The sequence below is a fragment of the Bombus bifarius genome, unplaced genomic scaffold (genome assembly GCF_011952205.1).
Source record: "Bombus bifarius isolate JDL3187 unplaced genomic scaffold, Bbif_JDL3187 scf7180000008037, whole genome shotgun sequence".
Classification (NCBI taxonomy): Eukaryota; Metazoa; Arthropoda; class Insecta; order Hymenoptera; family Apidae; genus Bombus; species Bombus bifarius.
Genome location: NW_022884407.1, coordinates 399,960 through 419,826, shown reverse-complemented (window position 1 = coordinate 419,826; position 19,867 = coordinate 399,960). Strand labels below are relative to the sequence as shown.

Genomic DNA, 19,867 nt, shown 5'->3' with positions numbered 1-19,867 from the left:
GATCTTGATGATCGGTGGTCTTTCGGTGTCCAGCTTGCCTTTGACAAGTAACATCTCAGTTTTCTCCGCAGACAGAGAGAGTTTCTTCCTGGCGCACCAGGTAGAAACGCGTGTGACTACTTCCTGTCCGCTCTTCTGTAGCTCCGTCCTTGCATTTCCGGCGACTAGGATGATTAGGTCGTCGGCGTACGCGATAGGTTCGCATTCTGTCTCGCTTGTCGTTAGTTCTGCCAGCAGGTCGTCGAATACTAGATTCCAAAAACTCGGGCCTAGTACTGATCCCTGCAGGCATCCTTTCGTGACGGGCTTGTTGACTGTTTCGTTCTTGCCGATGATTTGCACGTCTCTGTCCGAGAAGTAGCTCCTCGTCAGCCGATACAGGTTGTTGGGGCAGCCTCTTCTCTTCAGCTCGTGCATTACGTTCGGCCACCAAACGTTATCAAAGGCTCCTGTTATGTTGAGTGCTATTGCGAGGACATACTTCCTGTCGCTCGTTTGCTTGACTTTTCCTCTCAATTTCGTGATTGCGTCCACCGTCGATCTTCCGGGGCGAAAGCCGTATTGTCGATCCGAGGACATCTCATGATTGTTGAACATGGTCGCCATTCTTGTAGCCATCATCCTTTCGAGCAATTTGCCCACCATAGATAGTAGGCAGATCGGTCTGTAGGACTTCGGACTACTTCTGTCTGGATCTGGTCCTTTCGGGATGGTGATGACGTTTCCCAGTTTCCAGATTCTTAGGAAGACCCCCCAGGTGAGGCAGCCGTTCATGAGCCTGAGGAGCTCTTGGTGGATCCCCCCCCCCCCCCCCCCAGGCACGTTGTATTATCTCCACTTCGATCAAGTCGGGGCCGGGGCATTTGCCCCTCCGCAGTCGCATCACTGCGCATCCGAGTTCATGAAACTGTAACTCTGGTGTGTCTTCTTCGCTTGGTGGGGTTGTCGTGCTCCTCCTGATCTCTGTCTGCTCCAGGGTGTCCGAGTCTTCTTGGTCATCGGGTAGGAGGACGGACAGCATCGCCGCCGCTGTCGTTCGCCAGTTGGAGGTGTCTCCTTGTGGCGTCCGCTGGGTTGACACTGCCACTTCTCCCCTATGTTTTCCCATGACCGTTCTGTAAGCGATTCCCCAGGGCTCTTTGTTGCCTTCTTTTGAGACAAAGTTCTGCCAGCTCTGGATCTTGGCTTTCGTTATCTTCCTTGTGTATTCCCTTCTAGTTTCCCTGTACCGCAGCTTCTCTTCTTCCCTCGTTGCGGGGTCCTTAGCCCCCTGGTACCTTCTCCTTGCTCGGTAGGTGTCCCTCTTTGCTCTAGTGAGCTCGGGCGTCCACCATGGTACCGACCTGTAGTGCCATTTCTTCTTCGGGATGGCCGCATCGCAGGCTCTTATAAAGACAGCCTGCATTTGCTCAGCCATTCGTTCCACGTCTTCGGCTTGCTGGAGGGTGGTCTCTCGGAGTGTCCGTCCCCCCTCTGTGACGACTCTCTGGAACGTCTCCCAGTCGGCTTTCCGTGTGTTGTATCTCCTCTCCTGGAGCTGCGGCTCGGTACTTCTTGGCCCGAGAACCAGGCGTGTCTCTAGCACCCTGTGATCGCTGGTGGTTCCGTCTTCTTGAACTCTCCATTCCTGTACGAGCGGTATTGCCTCCGGGCTCGCCAGGGTTATATCAATATTTGAGCGTCCTCGAGTTGTCTCGAAGGTGTATGCCTGTCCTGGTTGGTTAAGGACATAGAGGCCGAATTGGGCTATGACAGCCTCTAGGGCTTCTCCTCTGTCGTCTGTACTCCTACTGTTCCATAGCGGTGACTTCGCATTGGAGTCTAGGCCGATGATGGTCCTCCTGCCTCTGAGACTCCTCAGTACCTTCTCCAGCTGTTCTATGCCGACTTCGATATCTTCGGTCGGTGGCAGGTACTGGCTTACCACGTAGAGTTCGAATTCTCCGTCGCTTATCTGCACGCATACACAATGTGTTGTGCAGACTCCGGTTTTTGCACTTTTAGGGGTTGCAGGACCACTCGTGCCTTAGTGGCTGGTGGTGTCTGCCCTCGTGATGCCATTTCCCTGTTTGGCTTCAAATCGATTTTCCTGTTGCGGGGGCGAGGCCCCAACGGCGTATCGTTTTGCGGTCGCAGGGACTAAGTCCTAGCAGCGTGTCGCTTAACGCCTGCGGACGCTAAGTCCCAGCGGCGTATCGCTTTACGCGTGCAGATTCTAAGTCCCAGCGACGTATTGGAGCCCGACAATTAACAATCTAGGGTTAATTTCCAACAGTTAACAATCACGCTTCTCGAATGTGTTCCCACGTGGGAGACGCGGCCAGAACGGTCGCCGACGCGTGGGACGCCGTTCGGTATCCCCTGATGATTCTGATGGTGGTTACCCTATGCAGCCTCCTTTGAAGCAGGATGCTGCGCCGACTCGCTATCAGATCGTCCGCCCATACCGGTGCCCCGTACATCACTCGGGATCGAACGACGCCCTCGTATTGTCGGCGCACCGCGATTCCCGCCCCGTCGATGTTCGGCAGCAGGCAGCACAAGGCATTGGCAGCCGCCAATATTGGCATCTTCGGAATCAGGGAGTCGAAGTGCGGGTCGAACGTCCCCTGGCTGTCGATGACGAGATCCAGGTATTTTTCATCCGCGATCCCACCCCGACGGTTTCGCCTGCGATACTTATGCTCAGACCGAGAGGAGGAGTTCCTCACCTGTTCTTGTCGTAGAACCAGATGACCTCCGACTTCGCAGGAGAGTCTTGTAGTATGGGGGAAATTTAGGTATAAATTTTTCTCCGACCATTTACAATTTATATACAATAAATTGACTGTATAGATATTAATTAGACAGAAAACGATGGTTGTTTAACTGGGACTAAATACAGAAATCGCACATTATCTCAAACATCTCTCGCAACTCAACGACGCTAACAATTCTACACTCTGCACAGACGTGTTCCTTGTCGCCGCAGTTATAACATCGCGTCTTCTTCACATCTCCAGATCGACTGGGCTTCATGTTCTTCTTGATTTTGGTCGGTTTCGCAATCGACTTTACTCTACGACCCTTCTGCTCCTCGTACGCGATCAACCTCTTTCTTAACTCATTAATGGATGCAACGTCGTACAACATAGGCTTATTTGCTTCCTCGTCTATTATCCCGTCTATAATGTATTCAACTTTTACATCTTTTTCTATATCGACATGACTAGCTATCTCAAGCATGCGATACATATAGGCTAGGCACGCTTCACTACTACACGAAGTTTGGGAGTCATGGCCCCCATCACTTCCCCCAGATCCGGCCCAGGATTCCATCCGGGCCTGGCGCCGCGTCGCGTAGGCCATTCTTCTAGTCGTCTCCCACAGCTTTTCCTCCGTGACTTCCCAGTCATCTGTCCATTTTACCGTTTATGTTGTTTGCCGCGACTGTTTTGCCGCACTGTCTTCTAGCGGCGGGGGGCGTCCCGATTATCTGCAGCAGCAGCGCAGGTTCCGTCGTTACCAGGGGTTCCTTCGCGCGAAGTTTTCGTGTCACACACCTCGCCCTCAGCTCCGCGATGTCGGGAGTTCACCAATACACGGCTCTGCCTTGCGCGGTGTCCAACGTGGTTCGCGGCATGGGCTTGTCGCATATTGCCGTCATGCCTCGGCAGAGGTTCTCGGCCTCCTTCTCCACACTTGTTTCCGTCGACGCCGTCGAGGCCTCCCAGTTCCAGGCAGCTACTACTGCGGCCGCTTGAAGCAGATCGTCGTCCCTTTCCTTGATCCTCCACCTTGATGATGGCCGCGCGTCCTCTCCTCGGCGGGCCGCGACCATCGCCCGCGGTCACCGTTCCAGGTCCAAGTGTGTCTTTCACCTCCATGAATATGTACAGGTGGTGCGAGAGTGTTTCGACCCGCTCGGCCACTCTCCAGCCTGAAATCCGCCTGAGTGCATCGTGGAGGTTCATGTGACATCAACGACAGAGCTCTCCATTCACGCCACGCAGGTGCTGGCCGAGCCCCTGTTCACCAACAGGAGTCCAAGTCCCGCAGCCCAGTCTGACAACGCGCGGCCGCGTGCGTTGGTCCTAGGGTTTCCCCATTCTGTGGAGTGTGCGTTGAAGTCTCCCAGGACAAGCACCTGCTGGGGAGGGCGCCGCCTGACGCAGCCGCGGACTCCGTCCAGGAACTCCTCGAACGCTGCCCATCCACTGTTGGGTGACACGTATACGCCCACTACCACCATCCCTGCCCACTCGACCGCTACGTATCCGTTGCTGCGCTCCAACGCCCCCGGCGTTGATGTCCAGGTGACAGCAATCATTTTGTCCGTATCTCCGGTCCAGTCCGGAACATCCAGAAATCTGTATGGTTCGGCCACCACCGCTAGCTGATTTCATCCTTGTTGACCGAAATATCTGTTCTGGTCACCCTTGCTTCCGCAGCTCGGAAGGGTGTCGCCACGCGGACCTTGCTCGGATCCAGGATCCGGGTCAGTCGTGCTGCGAGCGCAGCGGTCTTCTCCCTCTTCTCATAGTTCTACGCATCCTTACCGCGTTGATGCCGACCTCGGCCAGAGGGACGCTGTCCTTGTCCGTGGCCAACACCTCCGCGTAGGATTGGCCCGATCTATCCTTCGTGATCCTAGCGTGATCGTTACCGCTGATGTTCGCGGTGTATGGGCGGGGGGGCGGCGCCGGACTGTCTCGCACGTTCTCCGATCCTCCCTCTGGGGCGTTCCTCGGGCTCATCGCCCCTGTCGCGGGAGTTAGCTTCGCCGGTTGTTTCTTCTTTGTATCTGCTTTTCATGGCAGCCGCTTGCCCTCCCTTGGTCGCTGAAGTGTTTAGAACTCCAGGCTCCACCCTTCTCGTGGTCTCGGCGAGGACGATCTCCTTTTCCTTTCTTCTTTCTACATTTTGGAGGCGTTCTTCCATCAACTGGATCAACGGGGGGCCTAGTTCGAGACGCGCTGTCTTGCCGCGATCGAACGCAAGATAGAGGAACTAGGCCCCCCGTTGATCCAGCTGATGGAAGAACGCCTCCAAAATGTAGAAAGAAGAAGGGAAAAGGAGATCATTTCAGCATCTTTACATGCGTGCCCTTGAGATTACGGGATGTCCCAGCAACCTTGGTCACCTCAGAAGCTCGACGGATCAGCTTCGCTCCTATGTCCGCCGTAGTAGATGTTCTCATTTCTTCGGCCAGGTGCGTTGGCAGCTCGGAAGATCCGCGGGCCTTCCTTTTCTTCGCGCAGGGCGCTTCGACTGCGGGGGTCTCCTCTTCCTCCGTCGTTTCCTCCATCCGTAGGTTCCGCGTGTTCAATGCGGAGCAGAAGAACCCCTCCTTAAGCGGGACCGCCTTCGTCATACTTCTGGTTTTAACGTGTGCCGACTCAGCAGCCAACTCCGTTTCACCCCTTCCTCTCATGGTTTTATCCACCTCTTCCCCGCAGTTGTGTCCTTTTTCCCCATTGGGCGCGCAAAATGGCCACTTACGCCCGCACTTGTCACTGCCACTAGTTACTGCCTCTTTCAAATGGCCCGCGCGACGCGCTTTCGGCGCGCGTGCTAATATGGCTGCGTCCGTGTAGTTTCCCGGGTAGCTCGTGCAGCGGCGCTGTTGTCACGAGTCCCTCCCTCATCGTCATAACCTCATACGCGGTTTTATTTTGCCTGTCATGTTTTTCCAGACCGAATTTCGGTAGTTCTTACACCCACTTTTTTCACAAGCACCAGTTCTGCACTCTAATTAACTTCCTTGTACGAATTGTCTAGTTTTCCCGGAGATTTCGATCGCGCCCACGGTTCCGCCCTAGCTCCCTCTCCACCATCAATCACCGGTCCGTTCTGCCAGCATTAAAGCACTGCTGGGTCATCGGCAATCTCGAAACCTACAAAAATGACAAAAGCATAGGAAAAATTTGTCTGTAGCTGCAATTGTATAAATTAAGGCGATTAAATTTCAATCAGGTCGCACTAACTCTATAGTTATTCTGGGATTAAAGTTCCATTGGCTTTGACATTGACACTATTTACGATATGATCATATTTCGCAGTTAAGTGGAAGGTAAATAGCGTGATAGTAATAAACAAACGGGAACTATTTTTTAGCACATAAAACGATCGACCCTACATAGAATGAAGCTAACTAACTTTTTGATTTCATAATATTCCACGTATAAGACATTATTAGGTTCCCTTTTATGGAGTCGATAGTTGATCTTAGCCCGTCATAGTCAATAGGCGATAGCAGTTCACGGTAATCGCCGGTAGTTACACCATTAGTCCATCGGACAGATAGTCATAGTAATTTTGTATCACTTCTGTATCATCATCGTTCGAGCTCGACGTGCATCCGTTACGATTTAAAACGACGCAGACACGACATTAAGACAAACATTGTTAACACTAGGTTTACGGGACCCGTCAATTTCACGGATTTCGAACTTTGAAATGAAATATCTCAAAAACCATAGCACCAATTTTATCCATTTTGCATCGTAAATTAATCATTTCATCTAAAGAATCTATATACAAAATTATTTTTTCCTAGCCTTTCTAATTTTTCAAATCTGTATGTAGTATACCTATCTCTACGGGATCCGTCAAATTGACGGATAAACGAAAATACGCGTTTTTTTTTTTAAATCGATTTATTCAAATTAGGTCTGAAAGGAATAATATTAGGCTTCACATTTAAATAAATTATTAATAAATAAAAAGTCTTTTTTTAAATTATCACTAAAAAAATAACAATAACATTAACGGTACAGGGTAATTATATCTACTGAGCACATTTTTCGCAAATATACTGACTGTTGTTTGTGCATTTTCCGCATACGATCTTTTTGTAATATATACAATAATTATTACTTCTATTTTTTTGTAATAACCCACTTGGCAACTTTTTCGCACTTCTGACGTTGAAGGTGACAGAAATGAAGCGTCTGATCTTTGGCAAATTTTCTCCTGGTTTTCTCCAGTTAATTCCTCGGCTAAACAAAATATGAATTCCTTTCTGGATATTTTCGATCTGGTGCACTCTTTACATAATATCCACGCGTTTATCGCTGCCAAATCCAAAATATTGAAAAAGACTTGAAGGGACCATCGGAAACTCCCTGCTTTCACACTATATTTGCGTGCCATTTGGTCAACGACGTTCAGGCCAAACTTTGTTTTATTGTAAAAAGCAATGATTTCTGGAACACGTTTATAATTATCTTCTATTTGTACACCTGTATGTTTGGTGCTTAGAAGGAGGACTTTTACGTTAGGCTTACTTTTATACACAGCAAGCGTGCAGTTTTCTGATTTATATAAATTTGAAGAAAACAAAGTCATCTTGTTCTTTTTCCCCCTGGGCATAGAGTTTCATCTTTCCCCACATGAGGGAAACCATTCAAAATATATTTTGTTTTGACGTCAACTGCAAACCAAAACTTAATGCCAAATTTATGAGGCTTATCCAGCATATATCGCGTAAACCTGCATCGGGCTTTCGTTGGAAATAATTGTTTATCTATTGAGATATTTTCATATGACTTGTAACAAGCCTGGCTATTACTTATAAATCTGTTCTATATTTCGGATATCAGCGCAAATTTATCTGTTTGTAATCTTTCGGAGGCTTTCAATGATCTCGCTTCATACGCGCCCCGGGCATATAGAATTCTTAAAAAACTACGTAACTTCAGTGCAACCTTTTATGTGTTCCATTATGTGTCTGTCAATTATCAATTCGAAAGCACTAGTTACACAACCCGACATAATATTTCTCTTAGCATAGCCAGTAAGCCCTGCGATATCTTTGAATATCATAAGAACGGGCGTCCTACCCCTAGATCCGCCTGCTTTCAGTTTTATCCACTGTATCCCGTCAATTGCAATTTCAATTTCACCCATTACATTTTGGGATGTGCCTGGAATACTCGTCCTTTCAGCCTCGAAGTTAGAACTAGAAAAAATCCGCATCCTTTTCTTGTTATGACACACTTTCAAGAAGTTTTCCTCTTCACTATCCGAAGGTCCTTCTATCTCTCCACTTTCAGTGTAATGAGGACTTTCACTATCACCTTCTTTTTGGCCTAATTCATATTGATCTTCTTCGAAGGTATACTCAGAACAATCTTCATTGATGTTGACAATTATGTGCAATATCTTATTATATCTCCTGGATTTACTCATAATTGCTAGAAAAGGGGGACTGATTAGAAAAAGAAAATACTGTGCCCAAATTCAATTATCCTATTGTAAATATTTGCAATAAGCGGAGACAATAATGGGAAATGTCTACAATAACTGAAACTTTTGCACAGTCTTTGAAAAACGGTTTGTTTATGAAAGGTTAAGCCCGTCAATTTGACGGGAAATGATCAATTTACGATGCAAAATGGTTAAAATTAATGCTATGGTTTTTGAGATATTTCATTTCGAAGTTCGTCAAATTGGCGGCTCCCGTAAACCTAGTGTTAATGTTATTGTTATTTTTTTAGTGATAATTTAAAAAAAGACTTTTTATTTAAAACACTCACCTGAAATCTACTGACCTATGTGGAATAACGAATTGCGTCGATCAACGCACAAAGAAATGTGATTCTACTTAAAAGAAACGTAGCGTTTTCAATTTTTGTATATCCTTCCATATCTACCTACGAAGAAACTAATAATATGAAGTCACTTAGCTCTTGTTGGGAACGTTTTTTAGAGAGTAAGTAATTTTGTAATATTTTACAATCACGATCGACGTTGCAGCTGCATTCTATTTAGATTTTGCGACACATAATTTCTTGACAATTGCTACAGGTATAGACGCTTAAACGTTGTCTAGATATAATTACATTTAATTTTCGGTGAAAAGTATACTAATGTCATATTATTGTTAACATTTACAGCGTACGGGTAGCAAATAATACCTAAGGTTATAACGAAATGATTTTAAGTTTAAAATTCTAGAATTTGGCTCGAATTCCATTTGCGCCGGATGTGTTGGTCCACAGATAACAACTTCCGTGTTTCAACTCATGCTATTTTACGAGACTCGAATTTTTTCGGCTAACACTTTAAACGTGTAAAGAGAAAGAGGAGGAAATTTTATACGAGTTTGCGAGTTTTATAATTTCAAATATTGCGACAATTTTCCAAAATTTATTTCAAATTATAAGTTGATTATATTTATTTATTATAAGTTGATTCAAGTTATAAGTTATAACATTTGAAGTGAAACTAAAGGCAGATGCACGAGACAACAAGTAACTAAGTGTGTAGAACACTTAAATACAACTGCGAAGATATTGGTAACACTTTATAGTCAACGTTTATCTTCTAGAAATGTATATTTAAGGTAGTCAACCTGCTTATTAACATGTAAGAAATAAAAGTATCGTAGCAACTATAAGATATACAGAAATAATTTATACGTAAAAATTGTGTAGAAGAAATTTAGTTATACAACACTTAAAAATTGATTCAAATCATTTTTCAAAATGTATTCATTTTTTCATTCTTGTTGCAATTAACGACATAATTTTTATGCTACAATATTGATAAATGTAAAGTACGAATTGGAGCAAGAAGTAAACGCAGCGTAAAATTTTTTAATCCATTAATGTAGTCATTTTTATTGAACTACTCCATCGATACGCAAGCAAAGAATATAGAAACTTTTAGAATAAAATTTCATCTAATTCAAGATAAAATATAAATAGATTCGTTAAAATAGTTTCTTATCGCATATACTCGGACAACAAGAAATGGTTTAGCAAAATGGCTCCACGATGCAAAATCGTTTGTTCTCATTATCACTCTCGGTTACTCCACGCACACATTTTCTATTTACATGGATGTTATATACAGAATATTCTGGCCAATTTGAAAACCTTAAGTTTCTTTATTACTGATTGCATACAAAGCAAAGTTATTAATATAGCAAATAAAATAGTAGTAATGGATTTGGTTTGGCGTGGCCAATCCAAGGAAGTCGCGTGCAGGGTACAATTGCAGGAAACAAAACTCACGAAGGCATCCGCGTTATCGAACTGTTCGCCACGCGGAGCTTCGAAGAAGTTAAAGCCGCACGTGTTTATTAATCTCTAAATCTTTAAACTTTGTCATTAAAATAATTATCACTAGAGTATGATGGATGCCAAGTCCATCACAATCGAGCAAGTCATTGCTCTATCAACGTCATGAATAACAACAGGGAAGTTTCTTAAGATTATAATCTCTTAATCTGTACATATTGCACTATGTATGTAGCATTTTTAAAGCCTTCGCGAGTGGACGTATCTAACGAAATCCATTGATGGATATTTGAGTTTCTGAACTCTGTATTTTATTCACCGGAACAAAATATATTATAATAAAATCATAACAGATGAACGGATACAACGTAATTAACGCTTCAACAATCGAATGCAAAATTCAAGATGCAGGCATCGCAAAGATGATAACTTAACATTTCAAATCTTTTTTATACATATCGACAAACATCTTTTTAGTGCTTTAAATTTCAAACTTGAGGGAATATCATGTTACTAGTTGGGTTGGAGCAAAGTACAAGTGCGACAACTACGCGAGTGTTCCCGAAAAGCCAATATCGTGACATCTTTTTATGTGGTTTTAGCGAGGTCCCTTTATACAACATTTTGAGGATAGGGAATATCCTATCAGAGATCCTGTCGTAGACATACATAAGCTGGAGGCAAAGTTCCCAGGTGGCCTGCTAGAGTCCCTTCTTACTTCGATTCATGCTTCGTGAAGTCAGACATTAGTAATTAAATTAAAGTCTCAGCTCTACTATTGTTCCCTCCAGTACGTATAAATAAACAACTAATGTAGAATCGTGGGATTTTTTAACTTCTTTATTACATATATACGATCTCGTGTTTGCTACTTATTTCAATTGTCTAGAAGTGGACAAATTTTATAAAACAAACGTTGCTGGTCCCTAAACAAACTATCGTAAAACGCGAAAATTTACATGTCCACTCCATTTGCCGAATAAGCGTCTCTCCCTTGCTGAAAAGGGGTGTAACTGTATCATCTCATTTCTTCTACGAAGCGGGATAAAGGGTATAGTGAATCGTTAAAACCCTGAAACAGACTTTTCAAATTGCCTCCGATAGTCTTCAAGAAAATAATTTCTAACTTTCTATGCAGATTATGCTGTACTAAATTCTTAACAGGGTATAAATTAATAACTCTCTTTTAATGTGCAATGTCATTGCGTTAAAGTTATATCTGGCAGCAATGTTTTATAAGTAATTTCATTTATATATGTATATCATCCCTCTCTCTTTTATATATACAAACCTTACAACGAACTGCTGAGTTAATATTTTCATTTTGCGATAATTTATACATACGACTTAATAACCTAAATGAGTTAACAGTAACGTTTTGGGAACATCACAGTTTCGGCTTCAGGAAGTTGTATACCGAAGGATTAAGAGGTACCGTTAATTAGTAGCGCGCCCCTCTATAAATACATTTGCGCGATCTCTACTCCGGACTTTCAACCGTACACTTAATTTAATATCCATCTGGGGCACTATACCCATTTCTTCCTTTTTATATGAAATTTTTAACACCTCGCCTATCGCTTCTATCTTCTCTTTTTACTCCATATACGCTGACTACTATAACCGAAACTTCAAATGTATGTATTTCTACGTCTACACCTCGCTCCTTCTCCCTCGTTTCAACATTCGAATAAGCTGATCTTGCACCCACGTCCAAACGGTAGTTTGCCCAGTAGTTTTTCAGTTCGATTCGAAACAAGAATTATTTTGAAAGCAATTAATGACTTTTAGTCGCGTTTCTTCAAAGACAGATTTCAACAAGGCGTGTGCTCCATCTTCGTCACATCCTCGACTTATCGGCACGCTGTTATTGGACAACAGACATAGCCTGCAGACAGTCTGGATAAATCTTTTGGCGACTGGCGGCGGACGATATATGCGGACAATGTCTGCCAGTGTAGACGAGGCTTTAGTAACTCGGTCCCTACACGCTTCCGAAGTTTTGACATTTAAATCGGGGACATACTGTATAACGATGATAAAACATTTCCTAATTCTGAATATCCTTTCGGAGGCAATTGCAGCATATGCTTGTAGTTTTGTTTGTAAAATATTTTTACACATCGCCAAAAAACAGGTGAATGGTAGAACATCGCGATCACTGACTGTGAGATAATCTTCAAATAGACTAGACTCTCTTCGAGCTATCCATATTCAAATTTTATACAACGATGCGGCGAGAAACAATCATCTTGTAGTCTTAATAAAAAAGAAAAAAGAGAAACTTAAACTCAATTATATTACTCTTTTTATTCGTTGTTTTGTTAATTTAACTTATAACAATATAATATACAACGTGTTCACGCTATTAGTTTCCAGCATTTTTTTTCGTAAACGATAAGTACGAGAAAAATGTGAAAATGCGCGTCCAGTTTCTAATTTTTTAAAGAGATATTCCTTTTTCGTATACATCGAATCCTCCCATTACCGTGCGAAAAGAGGTATTAGGACAACATAGTCGAAATCTGATTAGCTTAAAAGATACTTTTAGCTTAATTTTGTAGAATTTATAATATTTATAAAAAACACAGTACCGTGTTATGTCTTCTCTCGACTTTCATGTGATATTATAAAAGATTAAAATCAAAATATCATCACTTTTTCCCTGGAATGGAGAAAGGATTCGATGTATGCAGAAGAAGGTTTCCATCTCAAAAAATAGTGTAGTTGCAAAAGACACATGCATTTTGTCACTTGTGAAAAACATATTACCGTGAACATGTAGTTCACTTTCAGCCATTCATCTTTTTCCTTTTTCATATCTTCTGCTCATACTTGTCGTTTAGGAAACGCTAGAAAATAATGGCGCAAACATACTGTATATATATCTCGTTTTAATCGATCCACGTAAAAATCTCTTACTATATATTATTCCAGAAAGTGTTTTAAATGAAACTCATTTGAGTTTAATGTAACATGTTTAAATGAAACACGTCTTGACCAGACCATCTAGGTGATGCATTTTCCACATCCCAATGTGATCTCTGTTTCTTTAAATGGAACTATTTCGATGCCAATTTTATAAAATCAGGTGTACGAAAGACGAGGAAAACGTAAACATGAAAGCACCGCGTCTGTCATACGATGAGTCTTACAAGATTAAAGTTAAAATATCTTTTAAACTATACACTTTTTGACCCAAATACCTCGATACTTTTTGTAGAGAATTAAAAGATGCATCGAATGGTGTATAAGCGAATGTATAGCTCCGTTTAGAAAAGCACAGGTCTCTTCAAAATCTCACAGGCTATAGAAATAAAAATATCACCGGATATCCCCTGAAACAAAGTAAGTTTTATTTGAAACACTTCTTCGATTAACCTGTGCAAATGACACTAATAATTGTCTATTCATTTAGAACGTTAATTCGTAGCAATCCCTGAACTTGAGAAACATTTTGTTACGAACTAGAAAAATGTAAAGTAAAAAGACGAAACAGAAGAGTAGTGAAAAGGAACACCATGATCGAAAGAACATATTGTCAACAATCCTATATTCACTAGCAGAACCTATTCCGCAGTTTATTATTATTTGTTCGACAGCGGGTTTCTTTGCTTTGGCTATGTCCCTTGGTACACGATCCTCTTCGATATCAGATAATCCTTAGAAAAAAATACAGACACACGTTCGTGGATAACCGGTAGATAACGGACAACAGTGAAATTGGAAGATACGAGTAGCATTGCTCGTTTGAAAAAGGAGAGCTCCGGCTGACTTTCATCGCTGGACTAGGGCTTTTCTCTCTTTTCTTTTTTTCTTTTTTTATTACTATCACCAACAGGGAACGTCAGCCGTGTGACGCCGATTATGGTTCGTAGATTCATAGAGTTCATCATTCATCAATCGTGCAAATTTAGAAAGTAAAACTATATATGTATGTCGGAGATGAGAGGACACCGGGGCCTCCCCTCCGAAACTTCGGGAAAATCCATAAAAATTGTAATTAAACAATTTGCCGTTATTCTACTCAATTGTATTTATTTGAGATTTGTGATAATGAGCTTGGGCTCAAGGCGACAGTCAGTTGCCGAACGTAGCCGCGGTCAACGGGACGAACGCTCCGTCTAACAAAAGAATGGAGTAATAACATAGCCCTCATTAAAAGAAATACCCGTAGAGATACTCAACAGTAAAAAAAGGTTCCAACGGTTCCCTCGGGCAAAATGATTACCAGATGTCGATGCATAAGTTCAGCTAGCCTGAAGACCCGTTATAAAACTTAGGATTTTGTTAACTAAGGTTCTTCAAACGGACAAGCAGTCTTTGTCCCAAATTGACCAATTAACAGCAGCGTCAATTTCCCTCACGTTTCAAATGAAGACATCTCTCCACGAATCCGAGAATGTCGTGCTCTTAGACACACCCATCATAGTTTTCCTCGACAGCGTCACCGTGACGGAAGGTCACTTTTTTCGCCGGTACGCGCTCTTGTACGAGTTAACTAACGTCTTGCTGGGTAACCATTACAACTTAGACTTGGACGAAGAAACAACCCTACTAACCCGTTGACCGCGGATGCGTTATCGAGTCTCAGACGAGAGTCACAAGTGTCCACATTTGTACCAATATACATTAACTACACCCGCGATGGTAAAGTTCATTGAACGCCCCCAAAATTCCAACCTGACTCCGACATGTATATCTAGCATTGTCGATAGGAAACTATTGGAAATGGAAAAATGGTGTCAACAAACGAATTTTGTGTTTTTAATCGACGAATGTAGTTACGTACATAAATTATCATTTGTTTAAAAAATACAGGAGAGGTCCCCTTAAATATATAACATAATTAGAAAACTCGAAAGTGGTGTAACTGCCAGAGAATTAGAAAAAATACATGGTGTTTGAAAGCCATGATCACAGAAATTAAAAAAAAAACATGATATTGAGAATTGGACCGCATCTTTTGAAAGTGGTATAAGTCTATTTTCCCTTGTTTTGAGCAACTGTTTGTATTTGCATCGATTGAAAAATTCTGACAAGGTCTACTTGGTTTGTCCACGTTTCCATGTGTTTAAATATATGCAATCTCACTATGCACTATTTTTCACTACTCACTATTTTCTCTGAGAATGAATTTCCACCACTTTTAAAATTTGTAAATTACGCATTTCATTAAATGTTCATTATTTAACATTTATGCTTTACGCTTTAGTTCACTTTTGTTTATAAGAAAGAACAAGAACAATCGAATACTGTTATTTCGTATCAATATAATTTACTTAATTACTGTAACACTATGCTTCCATGTTTAATATTACGTACATTCTATACATTTTTCATTTCAGATCGTTATGTGGAAGTGTTTTGAAATATGCATGATATATGCGAGATACGTAAGGAAATAATTGCATCATATCCTTATATTTTATCATATCGTACATATATATTTTAATTATTGTAATTTATTATCAAGGTAATTTTTTTGTAAATCAGTTACAGAGAAAGATCTGTAGTGGATATTAAACGTCAATGTAGTGGATATTAAATGACGATACGAGTGTTGCGACACTCAACTAACTAGCGACCAGTCAGACACAACTGATCGGTTGGTATCGCGAGCCTTGAACGTTATTCGCGTCCAAGGTGGGGGATTATAAGAAATGTGAAGAGCAAGGTTTAGTTCACCTTATTTATTCCACTCAATACTCTGAATACAGCTGTCTTTTAGTTCACTGGCTATCCTGTTAAATATAATTATCACTGACTGAATACTTTTATATGTTGACTCTTACAATACTGGTGTAAGAGTGAGTCTTCGTGATTTTGCTGTCGTAGAGGAAAGTTCGCGGTGAGTGTGTCTCAAGTCTGTTTCTAACTGATCATTGGGTAAAGACGTATGTTTAAGGATGGACTGACCGCCCTAATGAAGGTCCGCGCGCGGGTGATTTTGCACTAGGGGGAAAACCCGCGTTTCCGGTCTTCCTGAGATGTATCATAAAATAAAGGAATTACGTGCTTTATGGGATTTTTCCGTGGGGTCCTAAAGTACCTTGACTGTACAATACACCCACTGTTTATGATGGGTTCGCACTAGGGTCGCGTAGACCCTTGACGGTCGTCCTGCCCGAGTATCGTATCTGATTCATATAAGGCGTCGCGGTAATTACCAGGCGGCCACTCTGTTTCCGCACGTTCGCGTTCGATGACAAGTGTATTGAATTGCTCGAGTGGTCGATGGTTAATGGTTAATGGTCGAGATTCAGTTACTCGAGCCTTTGGCAGATTACCCATAATGTAGTCTACTTTTGGTGGATGAGCACGAACGCAGCGGACGCAATTTTTGATCGTACGCCATACTTGACTTCTGCCACCGATGGGCCAGTATCGCTGTCTCACTGCGTATAAAGTAGCTTGTGTACCTGCATGCATACTGACCTTATGCTGGTTTTCGATTGTCCGTGATGTGGTAGGAAATTTGGGCAGAATGATCGGATGTTTTTGTGTGAAGGCCATCATCGGTGCTTGACTCAGTTGGCCCCCTACGCGCAATATTCCTGCCTTGTCTAGAAATGGATTGAAATATGTAAATGGTTTGAAGGAGAGGATTTTCGACTAGACGTGCTAGGACGAGACCCTGAGTGATGTTTTGCCCTGTGCAACATCGTATGATGTCGCTCGCCGCACGCCCGACATGACCCGGAGTGGCATTCACGCACTGTATGTCCCTTCCGGAGGCAATTGATGCATACGGATACTCGTTTGACCTCCCGGATGCGTTCGCGAAGGGATTTGGTTTGGAAGGTGTCACACCTCCAAATGGAATGTGGTCCTTGGCAGGTGGGGCATGGCGGAGTAACCTGTGTCGTTGTAAATACATGCCCTCGTGGTGCGCGTTGACGGACCAGATTGGTTTGTTCTGAAGCTCTTGTTTGTTGGGCCGTGGTGATCGGTCTGGAGCTTCGTGCTAATCCCTCGAGGAAGTTCAATAAATGACTGTACGGAGGCACTTCGTTATTAGGCAGCGTCATTTCCCATTGTTTTTGGATACTTAATGGTATTTTCGAAAAAATGAGGCAGTTAAGCATAGTACTGGTATCGGGGTGGGATTCTCCTAATTTGTTCGAAGCATATATATGCTGTTTAAATGTGTGGACTAAGCGCTTTAATTCCGTTGGTGATTATTTGGTTAATTTTGCATAATCGATTATTGACATGCAGTGGCTGAATGCGGTGTATCGTGGACATTCGAAACTCTCCTTGAGAACGGCTATAGCCTGACTGTAGTTTATATTGTTAAAGGGTAACGCGTTCAAACAATCCGCCGCTTCTCTCTGCAGGGCGGACTGCAGGTAATGGAATTTCTGTATGTCCGTGAGACTGGGTTTTTGATATATTGTGGACCAAAAAGTGTCATAGAATGTGCTCCATTTATCTAAGCTTCTGTCAAAGGTAGGGAGCCGAAGATCTGGTAATTCGATCGCTATCGGACTCGAGATTGCGGATGATACACCGGTTGGAAGGTTTATCTATGTCGACGGCGATGCTGCTTGTGCGTTCCTTAGAAGATGTTGTAACTTTATGTCTACCGCGATATACTGATCCCTTATTTCGAACCCGCGCGCTTGCTCCTCCTCGTTTAATACTTCTAACTCGAGTTGGATGGCTTCGAATTGACTCGCAGCTTCGGTTAGTTGTTTCTCGTAGTTCGTTAACACTCGTTATTCCTTGAGTCCACCAACAATCCGTAGTAACCAAAGAAGTCCAAGCCGGTGGTAGGCGTGTTAACGTCCGCTACTGTAAAACGCCATTTCAGTGTTCGTCGCAACGATAGGTCGAGGGACACTAGGATGGTGCCGTAAGTCGCGATGCGTATACCCGTTGGCCGCGAACAGCTCGTATGTACCTTTGTTCGCGGGTCCGCGTAGTTTGTTGCGCACGCATACGCATATATCGGCACCGGTGTTCACAAGGAAGGAGATCCTCGAATTCCTGTCTGTGACGAACATGCGGCGGGATACCAAGCCGTCGTCGCACGCCGGGTTTATGGACGGCTGGTCTCGTTTCCTCTGGTTCCAGCTGCAAGGGGCTCGGCACTTTCTTGCGCGGCGTCGAAGGCTCTCTGAGGATGAATATGTGCATGAACTCGTAATATATAATCGTCGCCACTGAATCCTATTATGCCGATCGAAGAAAGGCATCCTAGAGAGCACGTTCATACATTTACAATCTATCGACGGACGTTACCACAAAAAGTTAAAAGTTAAAGTTCTTATGTAACTCCGGCTGAAGATTACAAGAAACGGCAATAAATATCTGTTCGATTTCACTTGTTGATTTCACTCTAGACCTTGTACACGAAAACAATCATTCAGTGTATGTATATTAGTGTTTAAAGGCAGAATAATATAAGTCTCTGCCAGGTTCAAACTTTCCGTTCACTTTTTCTACGTTCATGTGCCGCTACAGATTTTAATTGCCGTCTCTTGTAACTTTCAGTTAGAGTCATATACCAACGTTAATTCTTTTTGTAATGTCCCTTGCTGTGGATGTATCAACGTGTTCCCTACCACCTTCAATTGTAATGTAACGCTGCCAGAGTGCAGATCTGGATTACTTATACTTATAATCTCAACGCGAAATATCCCTAAATCCCAAAATATTAAATAATCCCTAAATATCCCTAAATATTTGCACAAGCAAACCTCCCTACAGGAACGAAAGTTACGTGAAAGAACATTAATCCTCTTTACTACTAGGGGGTTTTCGATATGTATCTTGAGAAGCATTTCAATGAGAGCTAAGTATAATGTTTAATCTACGATTTTTCGTAAAAAAACGCCGTGCAGATGGTTTACGTCTTCGAGTGTCATAACCTTTTCTACGACTTGTACGAGGTAGTAAGTTGCTGCCCATTTGTCGTTCAATTTGAGGAAGTCGTACAATTATCGTTCAATTCCTTATGCATCTCGCTGCTTTACCCCTTCCTGTACTTTATCGAGTCAGACTCGCGATGAAGATTTTGGCCCAAACATGAATATCGCGAGTCTGACTCAACCTAATCCCGCACACAAATATTTCAGTTAACTTTTAATTACCAATAACTGAAAAACAGAATCGGAAGAGCGATTTTTCTCTTCTTAATGCACATCTTATTGTAGCTTCAAGAATCAACTCTTACCTTTTGTACACCTGTAGCCGAGCACCCTGTATATTGATATGATGGTCCCATCGCGATAAAGACGATGATAACGATGGTTTTATAGAAATAGGAACAGCAAACAAAAGTGGTAATACATTGTTGTATTGTATCGCGTATTTTTTACTGCAGTGTGGCTCGTAGCACAGTAAAATCTTTATACACATAGGTTCGCGATTGATTGATCTCCTTCTTTTTTGTCTGTTCCTTGTGTCATCCCGCAGGGAGGACTTGCTTATGTAAGTCTATGGGAGCTGGCAAACCCACGTTTCCGCAGCCAGGGAGGACCGTCGGGACAAGCGTCCCGCTTACGTGAGTCCTCAATGTACACCGCGGGGAAGGTCGCCGGAAGTGTAAGACGTTTATGTACGGTTACACTCTCTCTACGTGGCCTTGGTATTACCCAACTACTACTGCTACTGCGCACCCACGATCCTGATGAAAAGGATGGGACTCCCTAATTATTTTTTATTTATTTTGTATTATTAATTATTTATTAATTATTTTGTATTTATAGAAAATTTGAAAGTGCAAAATTGCACAGAATGAAAATATAATATGAAAAAGCATATAAAATATTTAAAATCTAATGCTTTCCATAATGCCTGTTGCGTGAAACAATTTTCTACAGAGTCTGTGCTTTCTTAAATATATTTTCAAG

The 19,867-nt window shown here is 42.6% G+C and overlaps 2 protein-coding genes across 3 annotated transcripts in view; one reads left to right on the top strand and one right to left on the bottom strand.

The window, feature by feature from the left end:
* LOC117207541 (lachesin-like) overlaps nucleotides 1-19,867 on the top strand; it is a 548,209-nt gene that overhangs the window by 230,596 nt on the left and 297,746 nt on the right. The gene's annotated exons all lie outside the window — the stretch shown is intronic.
* Nucleotides 7,669-8,181, bottom strand: LOC117207544. Its single transcript, XM_033447853.1, has one exon. It carries the CDS (start codon nucleotides 8,170-8,172, stop codon nucleotides 7,669-7,671), a length of 504 nt encoding a protein of 167 aa, XP_033303744.1. The 5' UTR covers nucleotides 8,173-8,181.